Source organism: Meleagris gallopavo, chromosome 27 (genome assembly GCF_905368555.1).
Source record: "Meleagris gallopavo chromosome 27, MGAL_WU_HG_1.1, whole genome shotgun sequence".
In the NCBI taxonomy this organism is placed as follows: Eukaryota; Metazoa; Chordata; class Aves; order Galliformes; family Phasianidae; genus Meleagris; species Meleagris gallopavo.
This window is the reverse complement of record NC_139430.1, coordinates 504064-522929: the sequence shown is the minus strand read 5'-3', so window position 1 is coordinate 522929 and position 18866 is coordinate 504064. Positions and strand designations below refer to the sequence as shown.

Sequence of the window (18866 nt, the reverse complement as noted above, 5' to 3'; positions counted from 1 at the left end):
GTGGGGATGGGGTGGCTGAGGGCAGAGCTGTGGTGGCAGTGATGGTGTCACAGCCTGCTGGGGGGGGGGGAGGGAGAGAGGGGGGGTTGTTACGTGGGGGGGTGCAGAGCCGCAATGTCCCCAACCCTGGCGGTGTCCCCATGGGTGGGGAGGGCCGGTGGCAGCCGCCCAAGCGCCGTCTCTATGGGGAACGGCAGCAAAACAACAAACACAACCTCGGCACGAGGCCACCGCCGCCTCCGGATCGCTGTCCCGCGTCCCCAACGCCCCTCCCCCCCCCCCCCAAGAACTCCTTTCCTCTCCTCCCCCCCCCCCCAATGCCACCCCCGATCTCAGGAGCGGTGTCACACGGATGGTGGCACCGTGGGGATCGACCCTGAGGTGTCACCCCTCCAATTTGGTGACACCCAGAGGTGCCACGTGGCCGAGTCCTCTCTTGGAGGTGGGAGTCCCCTGGGGAACCCCCCCCCCCTCCCCCCCTCTCCCCCCCCCTCCCCCCCCCCACCCAGCCTCCCCCGGGGGGTTTCCGGTGCTGGGGGGGCGGAGGGGAGGAGGGGACGGGCAGGAAGAGACATGTGGTGACCCCCATAGGATAAGGGTGACAAGGGGTGGGGGGGGCAAAGTTGGGGGTGGGCGATGGTGGGGGGGGGGGGGGGTCACACGGTGGGGTTACAGAGGGGTGCGGGGGGGACACAGAGAGCAGGAGGGGAGGGGGGGGTCAAAAGTCCCTGGGGGGGGGGTCAACAACCCCAGGTTGAGATGGGGGGGCAATGGGTATGGATATGGGGGGAGATGGGAGTGGCGGGGGGGGGGACGACGACACGTGGGGATGGGCAGTGGGGGGGGCTGGGATGGGACAGCTGGAGACAGCACGCGTGGTAGGGGGACGGGGGGGGGACATGGGGGGGACATGGGGGGGAGAGCAACTGGTGGTGACATTGGGGGGTGGCGTGGGGGGGTGGCGGTGATGGGGGGGGTGACATAAAGGGGTGATAAAGAAGGGTGCTGCCACATGGGGGGGTGACACGGGGACACGCTGGGGTCATCGCCCCTTAGTGACCCCCCCTGACCTCCCGGGGTGACCCCGGAACCCCCCGAGCGCAGCGCTGACGTCCCGCATTTCGTGGCCCCGCCCACCGTGACGCGCTCCCGCACTTTGACCGTATAAGGGCACACGCGGCGCGCAGACCACGCCCACATCCACGCAAGCCACGCCCCCACTCGCTCTGACCACGCCCCTCCGCCCCCGCCCTGCCCGGGACAGCGGCCATGGGTTGGGGGGGGGGGAAATGGGGCGGCCCTACAGAGCCTGGGGGGGCAAAAGAATATGGGGAGGGACAGAGGAGGAGGATGGGGGGCACAGGGTGTAGGGAGGTGGGGTGATGGGAGTGGGGGGGCAATAGGGACGGGGGGGGTCTGAGGGTGGGGAGTATGGGGAGGGGGGATGGGGGGGGCAATGGAGTATAAGAGTGGAAGATGGAGATGGGGGGGATGGGGGTAATGGGGAGTGGGTGATGGGGATGGAGGGGAACGAGGGGGGGGTAATGGGGATGCGGGTTAATAGAGTGAGGGGTGATGAGGGATGATGGGGGGGTGCAAGGATGGGGGGAGTAATGGGGGTGGGGGGGGTAGTAGAGTGTGATGGGGTTGGGGAGCTGATATGGGGGACAAGGGGAATGGGGGGGGTCTGAGAATGGAAAATACCAGGAGGGGGTGATGGGGGGAGAGCCAGGCCCCAGTGTGTTATGGGGTGGGGGGGACACATGGGGTGCAGGACTTTGCTGCCAACAGGATGGGGGGGGGGGGGGGAGGGGGGAGAGCACAGTGCCAGCTCTGCCATCACATCTCTTTATTCCACCACCCCCCGCCCCACACAGGGGATCCTGCAGGGGGGTCACCCCCCCACCCCTAAAGCACTGAGTGGGGGGGGGGGGACAACGACGGGTGGACACCCCCCCCCCCACACCCCCCCCATCCTTTCGAGCCCTATGGGGTTCTTAGAGCAGCGTGGCCAGCTCCCAGCGCTCACCGCAGCCCCCCCGGCCCCCCCCAGGCCGCTGCCTCCGCCGTTGCTGTGCCCCCTCCCTGTGCTGCCCGTGCTGGGGGGGTCCCCCCACTGCCACCAACGCCTCCGCAGCCACCGAAGTCACCGGAGTGGAACCGGGCTCTGCAGGGAGAGCAGCACATTTTGACCCCCCCCCTCCCCCTCCCCAACTTCACCCCCCCCTTCCCCCAACGGGAGGATTTATGGGGACCCGATGGCGTCCCCGTGGTTGGGGACAAACTCACTTTGACGCTCCAGGTCCCGCAGGGTGATGGTGGAGAGGGGCTGGGGGGGCTCTGCGGGGCGGTACAGCTGCAGGGCGGCCAGCAGGTCGGTGGCCAATGTCACCTCCGTGTCCCATTCGTAGCTCTCGTCCACAGACGTGTCCCTCCTGTGGGGACAGTCGGGAGGGAGGGGGGCACCTCCTGGTCCACTTCCCCATCTGCCACCACTGTCCCCATCCTCCGTGCCCAAGTGTCACCACGTCCCCATCCCCAATGCACCACCATCGTTCCCACTGTCCCCATCCCCACGTGTCACCATGTCCCCAAGCGTCACCACTTGTCCCCATCCCATCCCCCAAAGAGCCATCATCGTTCCCACTGTCCCCATCTCTATGCCCACGTGTCACCACGGCCCCTATGCCACCATCATCCCCCTTATCTCCATCCCCCTTCCCAAGTGTCACCGTGTCCCCCTGGCCCCAAGTGCCACCATCGCCCCATGTCACCATCATTCCCGTTCCCAAGTGTCAGCACTGTCCCCATCCCGTCCCCAAATGTCACCATGTCCCCAAAGAGTCACCTTCATTCCCACTGCCTCAATCCCATGCCCAGGTGTCACCATATCCTTGTCCCCAGGTGTCACCATGTCCCTGTCCCCATGCTCCGTACCCACTGGGCATCCCCTTGTCCCTGTCCCCACACCCAAATGTCACCACCACCCCCTTGTCCCCAAGTTCAACTGTCACTGCTGCCCCCATCCCAAGTGTCACCACCATCCCCACTGCCCTCATCCCCAAATGTCACCATGTCCCCCTGTCCCCAAGTGCCACCATCACCCCATGTCACCATCATTCTCGTCCCCAAGTGTCACCGCTGTTCCCATCCCACCCCCAAACGTCACCACGTCCCCCCATCCCCAAATGCCACCATCATCCCCTTTTTGTCCCCATCCTCACCTTTTCCCCCCCACATTGGGGACCGGCTCGGTGCCCACCTTCCAGCCGCCCCCATCCCCCGGGGGGGTTCCAGGGCCGGGCCCCCCCAGGGACGGTGTGAGTGAGGGGGGCCTCAGGAAGGATGCGCTGCCACGGCCGCTGCTTTGGCTGGTCAGGCTGCCCCGGGGCAGTTTCTCAGGGGGGGGCACCTCCCTACTTTCAGTCTTATCGATGGGGGGGCCGCGGCGGGTCGGTTCCGGGGGGGTCGGCCATACGGGGGGGCCGGGCAGCGAGGCCTTAATGGGACCCAGTGGCACCTTGGGGGGCTGTAGGAGGGTGGGGGCCGGGGGGAGCTTGGCACATGGATCCGTGCAGTCCTGCCTCCCCTCGGGCTGCTGCTGGGGGGGCGTGGGGGGCTGCTGCGGTTCCTCGGGGGGGGGCCAGTCACCATCCACACACATCTCCTTGAAGAAGGGCAGGCTGAGGTACTGCAGGATGCTGCTTTGGGGCGGGGGGGACGCGGTCCGTTGCGGGGCGTTGGAGTCCGGGGGGGGGGTGCCCTGGGGGGGCAACGAGTCCCAACGGGTGCTGGGGGGGTCGGGGCTGTAAGGCAGAGTGGCAGGAGAGGCCACAGGGCTGACATCGAGGATGCACAGAGCGGCGTCTTCATCCACGGGGCTGCTGCTGCCGTATCCAAAATATCGACCCCGACGGCGGCCGGAGGGCACTGGGGGGTTCCCGGGGGGGCGAGGGCGTAACGCCACCTCCTTGTGCCAGACGGGCTCCGTTTGTTGGAGACGTGCAGAGGGGGGGTCCTGTTGGGGGGGGGTCCTTTCGGTGGTCTCCACCACGAAGCGGCCGTCGGGGCCGCGGCGGATGCGCTCCAGCGGGACGTGTTCCCCAACGTGGCTCTCATAGAGGGTGTATCCGGCACCGGACCCCCCCGCGATGCTCAGCCCCAGGCTGGTGCCTGCCTTCTCGCCCCATAGCAGAGCCCGGCGCAGGCTGGGGCACGGGGAGGGCTGCAGCTTTAGCTTGGCTGTGCTGGGTGGGCTATCAGAGGCGTGAGAAGGGCTGGAAGGAGAAGAGAATCGCTGCGGTTGGAGCATCCGATGCCTCCCCGTTAACTGGGGGGCTCGCAGTAGGGATCCCAACGGGTGCTGTGCGCCGTCTGCTTGCTTTAACCAAAACCCCAAAAAGCAGAAAGCAGAGCATCCGTGGGTGCTACCCCGAGCCCAATTCCCTGCCCCAAACCCAGCGACGATGCGGGGAGAGCGCAGTGAGATGTGGGGCACGACTTACTGCGCAGCTGGGAGCTTCTTGCTGGGGGAGAAGACAAGCGGTGGATCTGGAAGGCCATGAGAACACAACGGGGGGGGATGACACACGGCGATGAGATGACAGCGGTGCACACACAGCTCCCGGAGCCCTCTCCCCTAAATCCCCCTCCCCACACCTCAATGGGGTTCATTACCTCGCTGCCGTTTCCGGATGCGTGCGGCGCGCCGTCGGTTCATGATGCAGGCGGCCGTGGTGCTGAAGATGATGGCCACGCTGAGGAAGCAGATCCCACCGATCACCCCGGCCAGCACAGGCTGTGGGAGCAGCTCGGGGAGCTGCGTGCGGGATGGGTACACCTCCATCCCTGCATTGGGTGGGAGATGGGTTGGGTCAGCACCCCCCGGCACCGCAGCGGGGATGGCAAAAGTTCGGGTGCTCCCTTGGGTGCCCAAGAAAAGACAAAGGCTGCAGGCTGGGAGGAAAATCTCAGCCCGTGGGAATGCAAGGACTCCAGTTGTGCTCATTGCACGCAAAGTCCCTGCTGACCAAACTGTTCACGTAGGGCTCATGTGGGCCGCTGCAACGTCTTACAAAGTGCCACAGTTCCCTTTTCAAGTGGTCGAGTCAATGAGCGGCACAGAGCACAGCCTCTCTTCCCATGAGTGTTTTTAAGGAGGTCTGCGCTTTGCTAAAAGCTTTTCATAGGAATTAGTGTGTCATGGGCCGTCTGTAATGGCACGTAGGTTTGTAAAAATAAAGAACAATTCAGTGATTTCGTGAGTTAGGACCTTTCCAACCCAACTGTTCCACGTCTCTGGGATCTGGAAGGACCTTTCCAACCCAATCTGATCATTCCATGTCTCTGCGATCTGTAAAGACCTTTCCAACCCAATCCAACCCAACTGTTCCATGCCTTTCTGATCTGGAAGGACCTTTCCAACCCAACCATTCCATGTGTCTGGGAACTGAGAGGACCTTTCCAACCCAACTGTTCCATGTCTCTGGGATCTGTAAGGACCTTTCCAACCCAACCCAACCCAACCCAACCCAACCATTCCATGTGTCTGGGAACTGAGAGGACCTTTCCAACCCAACTGTTCCATGTCTCTGGGATCTGTAAGGACCTCTCCAACCCAATCCAACCCAACTATTCCATGTCTCTGGGATCTGGAAGGACCTTTCCAACCCAATCTGATCATTCCATGTCTCTGCAATCTGTAAAGACTTTTCCAACCCAATCCAACCCAACCATTCCATATCTTTCCGATCTGGAAGGACCTTTCCAAGCCAACCCAACCATTCCATGTGTCTGGGAACTGAGAGGACCTCTCCAACCCAACCCAACCCAACCCAACTGTTCCATGTCTCTGGGATCTGTAAGGACCTTTCCAACCCAACCCAACCCAACCCAACCATTCCATGTGTCTGGGAACTGAGAAAACCTTTCCAACCCAATCCAACCCAACTGTTCCATGTCTCTGGGATCTGTAAGGACCTTTCAAACCCAATCTGATCATTCCATGTCTCTGCAATCTGTAAAGACCTTTCCAACCCAATCCAACCCAACTGTTCCATGCCTTTCCGATCTGTAAGGACCTTTGCAGCCCAACCATTCCATGTGTCTGGGAACTGAGAGGACCTCTCCAACCCAACCCAACCCAACTGTTCCATGTCTCTTGAATCTGTAAGGACCTTTCCAACCCAACCCAACCCAACTGTTCCATGTCTCTGGGATCTGTAAGGACCTTTCCAACCCAATCCAACCCAACTGTTCCATGTCTCTGAGATCTGTAAGGACCTCTCCAACCCAATCCAACCCAACTGTTCCATGTCTCTGGGATCTGTAAGGACCTCTCCAACCCAACCACTCCATTGGAGGTGTTCAGGCTGGATGGGGCTTTGAGCAACCTGATCTAATGGGAGATGCCCCTGCCTACAGCACGGCGGTTGTAACTAGATGACCTTGGAAGTCTCTTCCCACCCAAAACATTCCATCATTCTTTATTTCTGCCTCCTGACTGGGGACAGGGGGTGGCTGCAGCCCTCACCTGCCGTGGAGACGTTCACCGTGTTGCTGGGGTCACTGATGTAGCTGCCAGCAAAGGCCACCAGGCGGAACTCATAGAAGGCGTCCTTGGGGGGAAGGGTGGGGGGCAGAGATCACCATCACCCCTTATTTACTGCACTCCCTCCTTGGCGAGACCCCCCCCCACCCCACCACCACGCAGATCCTCACCTTGATGAGCCCTGGCACCAACACCTGGCTCTCCGTGCTGGGGATGGAGCGCTCCAGCACCTCCCAGCCACCCCGGTCCTGCCGCAGCTCCAAGGCGTAACCGCTCAGCGGCACCGAGAGCTGCTCTGGGGGCTGCCAACGTAGCAGGACCCCCCGTGCTGTCTGGTTGGCACTCAGAGCCTGAGGTGGGGACAGGAGGATGTGCACGGTGATGGCCGGTGGCTCCGGAGGCACTGTGGTCACTGGGAAGCCTGGGGAGAGAAGGGTGAGCAAGAATGGGGTGGAAATCATAGAATAACAGAATGGCCCGGGTTGAAAAGGACCTCAGTGATCATCAGTTCCAACCCCCTGCTGTGTGCAGGGTCACCAACCAGCAGCCCAGGCTGCCCAGAGCCACATCCAGCCCAGCCTCGAATGCCTGCAGGGATGGGGATCCACAGCCTCCTTGGGCAACCTGTTCCACTGCCTCCCCACCTCTGGGTGGAAAACTTCCTCCTAACATCCAACCTAAACCTCCCCTGTCTCACTTTAAAACCATTCCCCTTTTCCTATCACCACCCACCCTCACAAACAGCCGTTCCCCTCCTGTTTATCCGTTCCCTTCAAGCACTGAAGGCCACAATCAGGTCTCCCTGCAGCCTTCTCTTCTCCAAGCTGAACCAGCCCAGTTCCCTCAGCCCTTCCTCACAGCAGAACTGCTCCAGCCCTCTGAGCATCTCAGTGCCCTCCTCTGGACCCACTCTAAGAGCTCCACATCCTTCCTGTACTGGGGACTCCAGGCCCGGATGCAGAAAAAATAGGAGGCTTGCCATCTTTTAAGTGAGCTTTGAGGGGAGTCGTGCGCTCTGCTCTCACCCCTGGGCACGGAGGTGACGATCTGGCTGAAGGGACCACTGCCCAGCTTGTTCTGAGCCAGCACGCTGAACTGGTAGCTGGTGTCTGGCTGCAAGTTCTCCACCAAGAGGTGCTGAGCACCCGGAGGCACCGCCAGCGACACCCAATCGTGGTGGGCACGGGGTGGGTGCTTCACCCTGTGGGGACACAGAGCCCTGAGCCACGGCTGAGGGATGGGAGGGGACAGTGGGTGTCACCAGAGAGGGACTCACAGCGGCGTGTACCAAACGCTGAACCTTTGGAAGTAGCCTCCATCAAAGCCTGGCTCCCAGGAGATGTTGGCTGCCAACAGGAGGGGGAGCACGGAGACGTTGGTGACGGCGTGAGGACTGGTTCCTGGGGATGGAGGCAGAGAGAAAACCACGTAGGTTGGACCACCGAAGCACATCCATTCTGCCCCACCTGCACTTGCAGATGATGCCTGCCCCGCTCACCCAGCACGTGGACGGTGGTGGCAGTGCTGACGCTGGCCACCGCGTTGGTGGCCGTGCACTCCCACAGCCCGTGCTGCTCCTTGATGAGTGGGTGGAAGACGAGGCTGCTGTTCCCATCCACCTGGGCACCAAACTGCCCTGCGCTGCCCACCTGCATGGCGGGGACACTGATGGTGGTGACGTCCCATCTCCACCACCATCTCCATCCCCATTTTCCATTCTCTGTCCCAACCCCATCTCCGTCCCCATCCCCGTTTCCCATTCCAACCCATCTCCATCCTCATCCCCATCTCTATCCCCAATCTCTCCTTCATTATCCCACCTCTATCCTCACCCCACCTCCACCCCCTTCACCTCCACACCCATCAATCCCATCCCCACCATCTCTGACCCCCCCCTTCCCCATCACCTCCATCCCCCCCCTCATCCCAGAAATGATGTCCCAGGAGGACAAAAGCCAGGCTGACCTCCCAGGTGGGCTCCCTTACCTTCCCCCAGGTGATGGTGGGCGGTGGGTCCCCGTGGGCCACGCAGGGGATCACCAGCTCCCTGCCCACCTCCTGGAAATATTCCTCCTTGGGACGCACCGTGAAGGCGGGAGGGTCCTGAAAGAGTCACACGTGGCACCGGGGACGGTGACAAAACACAGCAGGATGGGGTTGTGGTGACATCCCCGCTCCTCATCCTCACCTTGAGCAGGACACGGGTGGGTCGGGACGCGCCGGCGGTGCCGTAGCTGTTGTAGGGGGTGCAGGTGTACACCCCCAGAGCATCATCATTCCCCGTGGCGATGACGATGGAGCCATCAGGTCTCGTGGACCACCCTGGGAGCTGGGAGAAGGGAAGGAGGGTGAAGCCAAGGGGGCACAGGGATGCTGTAGGGGTGGGTGCACGCAGCCCTACCTTGCCCAGCTCCAGCGGGCGCCCATCCCGTGTCCAGCTGACGGAGAGCAGAGGGGGGTTGGCTCTGGTGGGGCACCGGATGATGCCTCGCATCCCCTTGGGCAGGTGGGTTTCTGGGAGCATGGTGGTCACCTGTGCTGGGTCTGTGGGGACGAGAAGGGCGCTGGGAAGGTGTCAGGGACCCCATGGCAGCCCCACAGGGCACCCCAAGGCTCTTACACAGCACTGTGATGAAGGCTGAGGCTGAAGGCGGCTTCCACAGCCCGTTGCTGGCGATGCAGGTGTATTTGCCTGCATCATCCGGGGTGGTTCGCTGGAGCAGGAGGCTCCCATCCACCAGGATGCGTACCCGTGCCTGGAGGTGGCTGTAAGGGGATGAAGGGGTGGAAGAAGGCACAGCAAGGATGGGAGGAGCCCTTTGTCACACACCCATCACACCCAAAGGTGCCCAGATCCACGCTTGCTGTGGGCAAAGTCCTGTTGCCTCCACCCACCACGAGCCCACGGCCACAGCGGTGCCACTCCGGTGTACCTGAGGTGGAAGACGTTGCTGCTGCCCTGGAACCAGGTGTAGGTGAGGTTTCCTGGGTACGCCTCAGCCTGGCACGCCAGGAAGGCATCTTGGGAGACGTTAACGGTGACGTTCTGCGGTGGCACCACGATGACGGGCGGCCCTGCGAAGCAGAGGGGACCGTGAGGGTTGGGGGTGGGACCACGAGGAGGGGACAACCTCGAGGTGGCCCAGGGGACTCACCCTGCACGAGCACACGGGTCGTGTGGGTGACGGTGCCCTCCTTGCTGGATGCATGGCACGTGTAGGTGCCCGCACTGGCGCGCTCCACCGCCGCGATGCTCAGCGTCCCGTTCCTCACCTGCAACGTCACCAATAGGGACACCGAGGGACAACGTGGGCTGGGGGCCCCCCCTCCCACCAGCTGGTGTCACACTGAGCTCACCTGCACCGTGTCTCCGCTCTGCAGGGCCAGGTCGCTCCTCTTCCAGCTGATGATGGGCTGTGGGTTGCCCACGGCCGTGCAGGTGAGGCTCAGCGCCTCGCGATCCCGCACCTCCACAAACGCCGGGGGGGTCACCAAGAAGGTTGGGGGTGCTGGGAAGAAAAACGCACTCTCAGACATTGAGAAAGAGAGGATTTGGCCCCAGCCCTGAGAGCGAGGGGTCCGGACTGGGATCCTGTCCTGCAAGGGAGGCAACGGGAGCAGCGCTGCCCTCAGAATGGGGCGGCACAACGGGGGGAGCGCAACAGGCAGCCACCCAGACAGGGGAACGGGGTGACAAAGGGATCCCAACGCCCAACTCAGAGCCGGGTTCAGCAGCGGGACCCCCACCCCATCCCTACCATTGACGGTGAGGTGGATCCAGGTCCCGTTTTGGAAGTCGGCGTCGTTGCTGGGTCGGTCGAGGAAGAGCACGCGGCACTCGTACCAGCCCTGGTCCTCAGCGCGCAGCAGGTCGATGCGCAGCGACGCGCCCTCCTCGATCCGCACGCGACCTGCAGGACGAGGAGCACATGGCACTGCTTGGGGACAGCCGTGTGTCCCCCCCAGAGCCACCTCCCCTTCTCCCCCCACGCCTCTCCATCAGAGCTGCTCACCCTCGGGAGCCCTGCTAAGCCCCGGCCACCCCCGCGCTCCTCGTCCCTGCCGTGCTGTGGGGTCTGGAGAGCCCCGAGCGGCGCCCGATGGCACCCAGTACCACTGAGCCATCAATGGGAGCCAGCCTCGTGTTTCGGGGTGCTCGCCCCAAACTGTCCCCATGGATGAGGAGGAGGAGAAGGAGCAGAAGCAGAGCACAGCCCCCTAATCCCCCGTGCTATTATCAGAGCTGTAATCGGCTCAGGCGCACGGTGCGATATTGGCTCAGCGATGCCGGGGTGCACCCAGCACCACAGAACCCCCAAACCCCACATGTGCCATCACCCTGGGGGGGTGATATGGCAGAGCAGCGTTCTCTCAAGTGGTTCCCATTAAATGAGTTTTGCTGGGGGAGTGCGGTGTCCCCGAGGTCCCTACGTGGGTGCTGCACTGTCCAGACGAGCCCGGCGAGGATGATGATGATGAGGAGGAGGAGGAGGAGGAGGAGGAGGAAGCAGGACCGGGTCGGGCAGTTTGGGGAATGCAGTTTCAAACCCAGCACGCACCACATGCAGCCCTTGGCTTCCCCGCAGCCTCTCCCAAATTTGCTTTTCCCAGGAGGTGATGGGGGCCGTGGGAGGGATGGGAATGAGGGCATCGCCCAGCCAGGATGCGTGGGGCAGCCCCACAGCTGGGTGCTGGGAACAGCAGGCTCCAAACAAAGCTCCCTTTGGCACGGATCAGAGCGCAGGGGATGCCCCTAATCCCCCCCAGCGCCGGCCCCAACTCCTCCTCCTCCCCCACCGATAACAAAACCAACAAAACCGCCGCTGCCCTCCCCGACGGCATCCCCTGGCAACCGCCATTCAAAGGGACACAAAGGGGACAGCGGCCACCGCCGTGGGGGGATGCGGTGACCACGATGGGGACCAGCAGCCCCAGGCAGGGGACGCCGCGGGGGATGGCGGCAGCCGGCGGGGGGCAAATGACCCCATTTCCCCTCCAAAGGGCATTGGCTGCAGCCCACTCTTGACCCCAAAAAGCTCGGGTGACACCAGGTGACACGAGGGGTTCCGGGGGTGACGCCGAAGCTGCTGTACCCGTTGGAGCATCGGCTGCCAGGTTGAGCTCGGTGTCCCCCCCACCTTCACCCCCAGTGTCAATCCTGGCTGCAGCCACTTGGTGACACAGTGGGGACCATTGGGGACAAAGCCAAAGGACCAGACCGAGCCCCACCTGCTGCCAGCCCACAGGGAAACCTGAGCTCTGCAGGTAACCGGAGCTGCGGGGCCCCACGGCCAAGGTTTGGTGTCACCAGGTGTGTTGTCACCACGGGGCTTAATGTCAATGGGGTGGGGAGGGGGGATGGGGGGGTTCCTTGTCACCACCAGCACTTTGTGGGATCGGCCTCCCACGCCACGGCTCCAAATCCCGGCAGCGCCGCTGCTGAGCTGCTGAAGGGCCAAATCCCTGCCCCACGCACAACCTTGGGGCCACCCGGGGCAGCGGGGCCTCTGTGGGGACAGTGAGCCTCTGGGGACAGAGGGGAGACCTTTATGGGGACTGTGAGCCTCTGGGACAGAGGGGAGACCTTTATGGGGACTGTGAGCCTCTGGGACAGAGGGGAGACCTTTATGGGGACTGTGAGCCTCTGGGACAGAGGGGAGACCTTTATGGGGACAGTGAGCCTCTGGGACAGAGGGGAGACCTTTATGGGGACAGTGAGCCTCTGGGACAGAGGGGAGACCTTTATGGGGACAGTGAGCCTCTGGGGACAGAGGGGAGACCTTTATGGGGACAGTGAGCCTCTGGGACAGAGGGGAGACCTTTATGGGGACTGTGAGTCTCTGGGGACAGAGGGGAGACCTTTATGGGGACTGTGAGCCTCTGGGGACAGAGGGGAGACCTTTATGGGGACTGTGAGCCTCTGGGGAGGGAAGGGAGACCTTTATGGGGACTGTGAGCCTCTGGGGACAGAGGGGAGACCTTTATGAGGACTGTGAGCCATTGGGGACAGAGCACAAGGGCTCAGAGCCTTCTTTAGGACTGTGAGCCATTAAGGATGGAAGCTCTGGGCTCTGGACAGGCGATGGAGACTATGACTTATGGGGGATAGAGGACAGACCTTTATAGGGACTGTGAGCCATTGGGGATAGAGGACAGGCCTTTATGGGGACTGAGCCATTGGGGATGGAAGCCATGGGCTCTGAGCAGGCTATGGGGACCGTGACCCATGGGGGATAGAGGTCAGACCTTCATGGGGACTGTGACCCATGGGGGGGAACTGTGACCCACTGGGGACAAAGGTCAGACCTTTATGAGGATTGTGAACCATTGGGGACAGAGGACAGGCTTTTATGGGGACTGTGACCCACTGGGGACAGAACCCAGGGGCTCAGAGCCTTTATGAGAACCATGAGCCATGGGGTACAGAGTCCAGGTCTTCATGGAGACCACAACCCATAGGGGTCAGAGCCCTGAAGGGGTCTGTGACCCACAGAGGATGGAGACCATGAGCTCTGGACCCTCCATGGTGACTGCGACCCATAGGGGACACAGCCTGGGGGCTTGGGGTTTTCATGGGGACCACAGTTATAGGGGACAGAGCCCAGTGCTCATAAGGACCCACTGGGGACAGAGCCAAGATCTTAGTGACTTTATGGGGACTGTGACCCACTGGGGACTGAGAATGATGGGGGGCAACACTCAGCGACTGTGGGACTTCAATGGGGCCACGACCCAACAGGGGGTTGAGCTCAGGGATTTGGGTTCTTCAATGGGGTCACAACCCATAGGAGGCTGAGCTCAGGGGTTGAGGCCCTTCAATGGGACCACAACCCAAAATGGGCTGAGCTCAAGGCCTTCAATGGGACCGTGACTCAATAGGGGCTGAGCTCAGGGATTTTGGATCTTCAAAGGGACCACGACCCACTGGGGGCTGAGCTCAGGGGTTTGGGGTCTTCAATGGGGCCACGACCCATAGGGGGCTGAGCTCAGGGGTTTGGGGTCTTCAATGGGGCCACGACCCATAGGGGGCTGAGCTCAGGGGTTTGGGGTCTTCAATGGGGCCATGACCCATAGGGGGCTGAGCTCAGGGGTTCAGAGGCTTCAGTGGAATCATAACCCAAAATGGGCTGAGCTCAAGGGTTTTGGATCTTCAGTGGGGCCACAACCCAAAATGGGCTGAGCTCAGGGCCTTCAATGGGACCACGACCCACAGGGGGCTGAGCTCAGGGCTTTGGGTTCTCCAATGGGACCAGAACCCACAGGCACAGCACCCAACGGCTCCCTGCCCCCCCCAACCCCTCAGCCGCCCTCACACCGCCCCCCACCCCACCCCGATCCCTCACCGATGTACTCCGGATCCACTCGCGGCGAATAAAGGCCGAATTTGATGAAGATGGGGAGGACGAACCCGACCCGGAGCCACTCGATGACGTAAAGCGGCGGTCGGTTCGGTTGGGTTCCCAACAGATCGCAGCCCAACACAGCGCTGTCCCCGACTCGACCCACCACGGCCCCGCTCTGCCCGCTGCCTGCACCGGGACGGGAACGAGAATTGACGACCGGAACCGAACCGAACCGAACCGAACCGAACCGAACGGCCCCAGCCCGGCCACGCGGTACCGTCGGTCCCAGCGAGCAGGCTGAGGAAGGCCGCGCGGAGCCACCACCGCATAGCACAGGTCCAACGGCCCGCAGGTCACCAGGTTCCGCCGCCGGAGCTCAGCAGGGTTTTTCCGGGCTCCCCGCGGCCCCGAACCGGGGACGGCCGCCGGTTCTTCATCGCCCGAACCGAAGCCGAACCGAACGGCGCCGCTCCGCCGCCAAAGCAACGGCGGTGGGAGGGGCTGGGGTAGGCCACGCCTACGAGGAGCTGAGGCGCTTCTGATTGGCTGTTGCCTGGGTAACGGAAGCTTGCTGGAGGCCAATGGTGGGGAGGGGAGGAGGGAGGGGGCGCGGGGGGTGATGGGAAGTGTAGTTCTGGGGAGGGGGAGGGGGTTGGAGTTGGAATAAAGGGTGTAGGGTGGGAATAAAGGGCATAAAGTGGGACAGAGGGGGCGTGGGGTGGGAATAAAGTGCATAGGGTGGAAATAAAGGGTATGGGGAGGGACAGAGAGGTTTTGGGGTGGGAATAAAGGGTACAGGGTGGGAAAGAGGAGGTTTGGGGTGGGGATAAAGGGCATAAAGTGGGACAGAGGGAGTGTAGGGTGCGAATAAAGTGCATAGGGTGGGACAGAGGGGGCATAGGGTGGAAATAAAGGCTATAAGGTGGGACAGAGGGGTTTTGGGGCGGGAATAAAGGGTACAGGGTGGGGCAGAAGGGGTGTGGGGTGCCATGCCATGTCATGCCATGTCAAGCCATCGCATCCCATCCCACGCCATGCTGTCCCATACCACGCTGTGTCGTGACATCCCAAGACAACCCATTCAACCACAGGGTTTGAATTCGGGTGGTCTCATGCAGAGCCAAGAGTTGGGCTGGATGATCTCCGTGGCTCCCTTAAATCTGGGGGCATCCCATAACTTTATGACTCTAGGATTCCAAGCCATGCCATGCCATGCCGTTCCACACCATGCCATGCACACGCCACCCCACGACACCCCCGTGACCGCCCCCACCCTGCTGCTCTCTAGTTGCCCTCTCCCACCCTGTTCATCACCCCTTTAATCCCCTGCTGTGTCCCCACAGAGGGGACAGCCACCAGAGCCTTGTCCCCATCCCACAACCCTGAGCCGGAGCTGGGCTGTGAGCCAGGCTGGGGGCTCTGATGCTGGGGGCACCGGGAGGGGACACCCCCCAGTCCTGACCCCATGGTGCCACCAGGCCCCGATGGGTCCATGCCAGATTGGTGGCACAGCACGGCCAATCCCCACAGCACTGCAGTGGGGATGCTGGGGCCAAACCCCCATCCTTGTCCCCTCTTTGGGGTGGGGGTCCCGCTGTCCCCCCCCCCATCAGCTCGGCCTGGCCCGGCCCCCAGAGCACGGGAGATTATTAAGGACAGAGCTAAAGTAAGAGGAGTTAAAGGAAATAATTCTGCTGTTAAGCTGCTTTCCTGCATCTCCCAGTCGCATGTGAGCGCTGCGACTCTGCGGGCTTAGGACCGTTCTGCACTGCCCCCGACCCCTTCCATGTCCCCACATCCTCCATATGGGACATCCCCCTCCCACCCTATCCACCCATGTCCTGTTTTGAGTGCTGGCACACGAGAATCCCTCGATGTCCCCACGTCCCCACGTGGTGTCATGATTTCCTCAGAGCCACGGTGGCACCCGTGGGGGACACCGTGTCTCCAAGTCCCCAAGTAGGGGCGATGACCCCACCAAGTTCTGCTCTGTACTGCTTTGGGGTGCCCTCATCCCCACGGCCACCTCTCCCACCCCTGCCAGCTCTGACCCCAGCCACTGCGTGCCACCGCCATGGTGGGACGTTTCTGGTGGAAGATGATGGCAGTTTGGGGTTTCACCATCATATTTGGAGACGTGGAGGGGTTTGGGTGGAGGTGAGGGCCCTCCAGCCCAGGGTGCAGGTGGTGAGCTGGCACCGGTGAGCACCGCGCGCTCCGGCACGGTGCCACACACCCAGGAACGGAGACGGTGACGCTTCTTGCACTTAGGATTTAAATGCCACCAAGGTTAGGAACAGCTGAGAAGAGATTTTCAGGATTGGACTTTTGGAACGGAGATGCCTAAATTCCATCTAAGCTTCCCTTTAAGCATCCACGTCCCGGGACGGCCCTGGGGAGCTGACGCTGCTGTCACCTTCCATGTTGCGTCACTGCGTTGGCTGTTGACCAGCTTTGGGGATGGCAGGCTGAGTCTCAGAGCCTCGTGACACGGGATCCCCAATTTTGGGGTGCCACCGTTGGGTTCCAAGCGGCGATGCTTGGGATGAAGGCTGAGGAGGTGGCTTGGGGATGGCAGCAGGTCAACATAGAGCAATGGTGGGAGATGGTGGAGGCAGGGGTCTCTGGTGGCCCTTTGGTTCCCCAGACAAAAGTGGAGAGGAGCAGCAGGAAGTCCTTTAATGGTGACAAGACAAACGCTGGCACCCCCAGGGCGGGCAAAGCTTCACAGGGAACATCTCACCTCCATCCAGCACACGCTGCTCGTAGAGATGCTCACAGTCACACCTCCCTGCTGTCCTCTCCAGCACTACAATGAGGCAGATCCACGTTTCAGTTGGGCTCATGGCCCTGCAGCTGTGCCTGCCGTGGCCCTGTTGGCACGGGGACTCCCTCCCAGGGGGCTGCACGTACCTGAAGCGCTGGTGGAACTCCATGACAGCTTGCTCCTGCTCCCGTGTCTCGATGGAGCCCGGCCGCAGCCTGCGGATCTCCCGGATGGCATCGCTGCCACTCATCTTCTGAGTCTTCACCAGGTAGCAGGCCAGCATGGTGCCCGTCCGGCCATGCCCCAGCATGCAGTGCACAGCCACCGCCTGCGCCGTGACACGGGCACCCCATGGCGTCACCTCCCTCTAGCTGTGACCTCCATCCTGCTGTCACCCACCTTGACATCACCCACTCCGTACTGGTGTCACCCCCCGTCATCACCCCCTTGATGTCTCCTCTCTCACGGTGACATCCTCCTCATGGTGTCACCCACCATGGAATCGGTATCCCATACTGGCAGCACTTCCCCACCATCACCCCCTTGGCATCACCTCCATCTTGGTGTCACCTCCATCTTAGTGTCACCTACCTCTTGCTGACACCTTCCTCTTGGTGCCAACCACCCCAACATCACCCCCCTATCCTGGCATCACCTCCTCTGCCACTCCCCCTTGTTGTCACCCCCAAAAACCCCCCAGTCCATACCTCCCCGCGACCGTTGGCCTCCTCCACCAGCTGCAGGAAGCTCTGGATCTGTCCGAGTGTCGGTGGGGTGAAGTCAGGCACACGGAATCGGTGGAGCTGCAGCGCGGGGCAGCAGCCGTGGTGGGGGGGGGCCCTTTCAGACAGTGACACCAGATGCCTCACGCCCCGGCCCAGCAGGAAGCGGTAATGACCCGGCTCTCGTGGCATGGCCAGCCCCGCCAGCCTCCCCTCTGCCACCCACGAGAAGTTGGGGGGCTCCACCATCGCCTGTGGGTTCCTGCGGGATGGGAACGTGAGACAGTGCTGTTGTGCAGCCAGAGGCAGGGCTGTGCCATATCCCAAGCCCATGGGACCCCCGAGCACCGCAGACCCCAACATACCACTCCATGCTCTCCTTAAGACCACTCCCCACAATCCTCAGGACCCCCCAGTCCAGACTTCCTGAGACCCCCCCGGTACCTCCCCAGCCCAGACCCCCCCAAGCTTCAACCAGATCCCCCCAGCCCACCCAGCCCTACTGCCCAGGCCATTTTAGGCCCCCACCACCCCCAACCCAAAAAGCCCTGGACCCCCTCCCCTAACCCTAACCCCCCCCCACAGGCCAGTCCCCAACACCCTGTGCCCCAACAGCCCTCCTGGGCCATCCCACCCCCGACATCCCCGGCCCCTCCCAGCTTCCACCCGCCCTCCCTCTGGCCGCCCGGGGCTCCCCCCCTCCTTCCCGACCCGCCCCCGCCGTAGGCCGCAGTCAGCAGGCCTGGCCCTGCGGCCTACCCCGAACCGAGACCCCGGCCCTGCGGCCTACCCCGAACCGAGACCCGGGCCCTGCGGCCTATCCTGAGCCGAGACCCCCGCCTGCGGCCTACCTCGAACCGAGACCCGGCCCTGCGGCCTACCCTGAGCCGAGACCCCCGCCTGCGGCCTACCCCGAACCGAGACCCCAGCCCTGCGGCCTACCCCGAACCGAGACCCCCGCCTGCGGCCTACCTCGAACCGAGACCCCGGCCCGGCCTGGCCGCCCCTCCGCCCTCGAGCCCCCCCTCCTGCCCCAGGCCCTCTCTCCCCTCCGTACCGGGGAAGGCCGCGGGGGGGCGGAGCGGGGCTGCAGGGAACGGCGGAATCGATCGCAGCACCGGAATCGGGAGGCGGAGGCCGTGGGGCTCCGCGGTTGCACCGGGGCGAACCCCCCCCCGCCTCCATCCCACCCCCCGAGGGGTGTCGAGGCGCGGGGCTGCACCCCATGGGGGTACCGGGAGACCAGGACTCCTCCTTTGTCCTTGCTTTGTCCCCTCCCCAGCCCCACGGAGGGGGACAAGGGGGGGTCTCCATGGATGGGGGACAAGGAGGGACCCCAAAGTGGGGGACAAGGGGGGACCCCATGGAGGGGACAAGGGGAGAATCCCAAGGTGGGGGACAAGGGGGGACCCCATGGAGGAGAACACTGGTAGACCCCATAGATGGGGACAAAGAGGGACCCCAAAATGGGGGAAACGGGGGTA

The 18866-nt window shown here is 62.8% G+C and overlaps 2 protein-coding genes and 1 long non-coding RNA gene across 10 annotated transcripts; 1 reads left to right on the top strand and 2 right to left on the bottom strand.

Annotated features, from left to right (window-relative positions):
- Positions 1-59: 59 nt before the first annotated feature.
- IGSF9 (immunoglobulin superfamily member 9) lies at positions 60-14311 on the bottom strand. 2 transcript variants are annotated; one of them, XM_085210063.1, is made up of 21 exons: positions 14171-14311; positions 13894-14079; positions 10309-10461; positions 9908-10059; positions 9706-9823; positions 9484-9625; positions 9171-9316; positions 8952-9094; positions 8739-8879; positions 8537-8653; positions 8049-8199; positions 7827-7950; positions 7576-7751; positions 6721-6971; positions 6533-6617; positions 4678-4848; positions 4506-4551; positions 3225-4277; positions 2290-2435; positions 2030-2167; positions 60-181 (listed from the first exon to the last, which is right to left on the bottom strand). In XM_085210063.1, exons 1-21 carry the CDS (start codon positions 14220-14222, stop codon positions 90-92), a joined length of 3783 nt encoding a protein of 1260 aa, XP_085066189.1. In that variant the 5' UTR covers positions 14223-14311; the 3' UTR covers positions 60-89. The 2 variants fall into 2 exon arrangements, with proteins under 2 accessions (XP_085066189.1, XP_085066190.1); XM_085210064.1 differs by lacking the exon at positions 60-181 and having other exon boundaries at positions 1835-2167.
- LOC146542654 (uncharacterized) lies at positions 176-5256 on the top strand. Its single transcript, XR_014879863.1, has 2 exons — positions 176-442; positions 2054-5256. It is a non-coding gene; the product is annotated as an uncharacterized LOC146542654 (long non-coding RNA).
- Positions 14309-18612, bottom strand: DUSP23 (dual specificity phosphatase 23). Of its 7 annotated transcripts, none has more exons than XM_085210072.1 (5): positions 18355-18496; positions 17368-17644; positions 16807-16988; positions 16637-16702; positions 14309-14446 (listed from the first exon to the last, which is right to left on the bottom strand). In XM_085210072.1, the coding sequence occupies exons 2-4, from the start codon at positions 17629-17631 to the stop codon at positions 16675-16677; spliced, it is 474 nt and encodes a 157-aa protein (XP_085066198.1). In that variant the 5' UTR covers positions 17632-17644; positions 18355-18496; the 3' UTR covers positions 14309-14446; positions 16637-16674. The 7 variants fall into 7 exon arrangements, with proteins under 7 accessions (XP_085066198.1, XP_085066197.1, XP_085066199.1 ...); XM_085210071.1 differs by lacking the exon at positions 14309-14446 and adding an exon at positions 16152-16526 and having other exon boundaries at positions 18355-18495; XM_085210073.1 differs by lacking the exon at positions 14309-14446 and having other exon boundaries at positions 16152-16702; positions 18440-18612.
- Between the last annotated feature and the right edge of the window lie 254 nt (positions 18613-18866).

What these genes read in the sequence shown, in the direction of transcription:
- IGSF9 (XM_085210063.1), bottom strand. Translation starts at nt 14,222, where the DNA reads ATGCGGTGGTGGCTCCGCGCGGCCTTCCTCAGCCTGCTCGCTGGGACC. An exon ending in CCTGCTCGCTGGGACCGACG is followed by an intron (nt 14,080 to 14,170) that starts GTACCGCGTGGC and finishes GTCCCGGTGCAG; the next exon opens with GCAGCGGGCAGAGCGGGGCC. An exon ending in CATCCGGAAACGGCAGCGAG is followed by an intron (nt 4,552 to 4,677) that starts GTAATGAACCCC and finishes ATGGCCTTCCAG; the next exon opens with ATCCACCGCTTGTCTTCTCC.
- DUSP23 (XM_085210073.1), bottom strand. Translation starts at nt 18,609, where the DNA reads ATGGGGTGCAGCCCCGCGCCTCGACACCCCTCGGGGGGTGGGATGGAG. An exon ending in AGGCCAACGGTCGCGGGGAG is followed by an intron (nt 16,989 to 17,367) that starts GTATGGACTGGG and finishes GTCACGGCGCAG; the next exon opens with GCGGTGGCTGTGCACTGCAT. An exon ending in GAGTTCCACCAGCGCTTCAG is followed by an intron (nt 16,703 to 16,806) that starts GTACGTGCAGCC and finishes GCCTCATTGTAG; the next exon opens with TGCTGGAGAGGACAGCAGGG.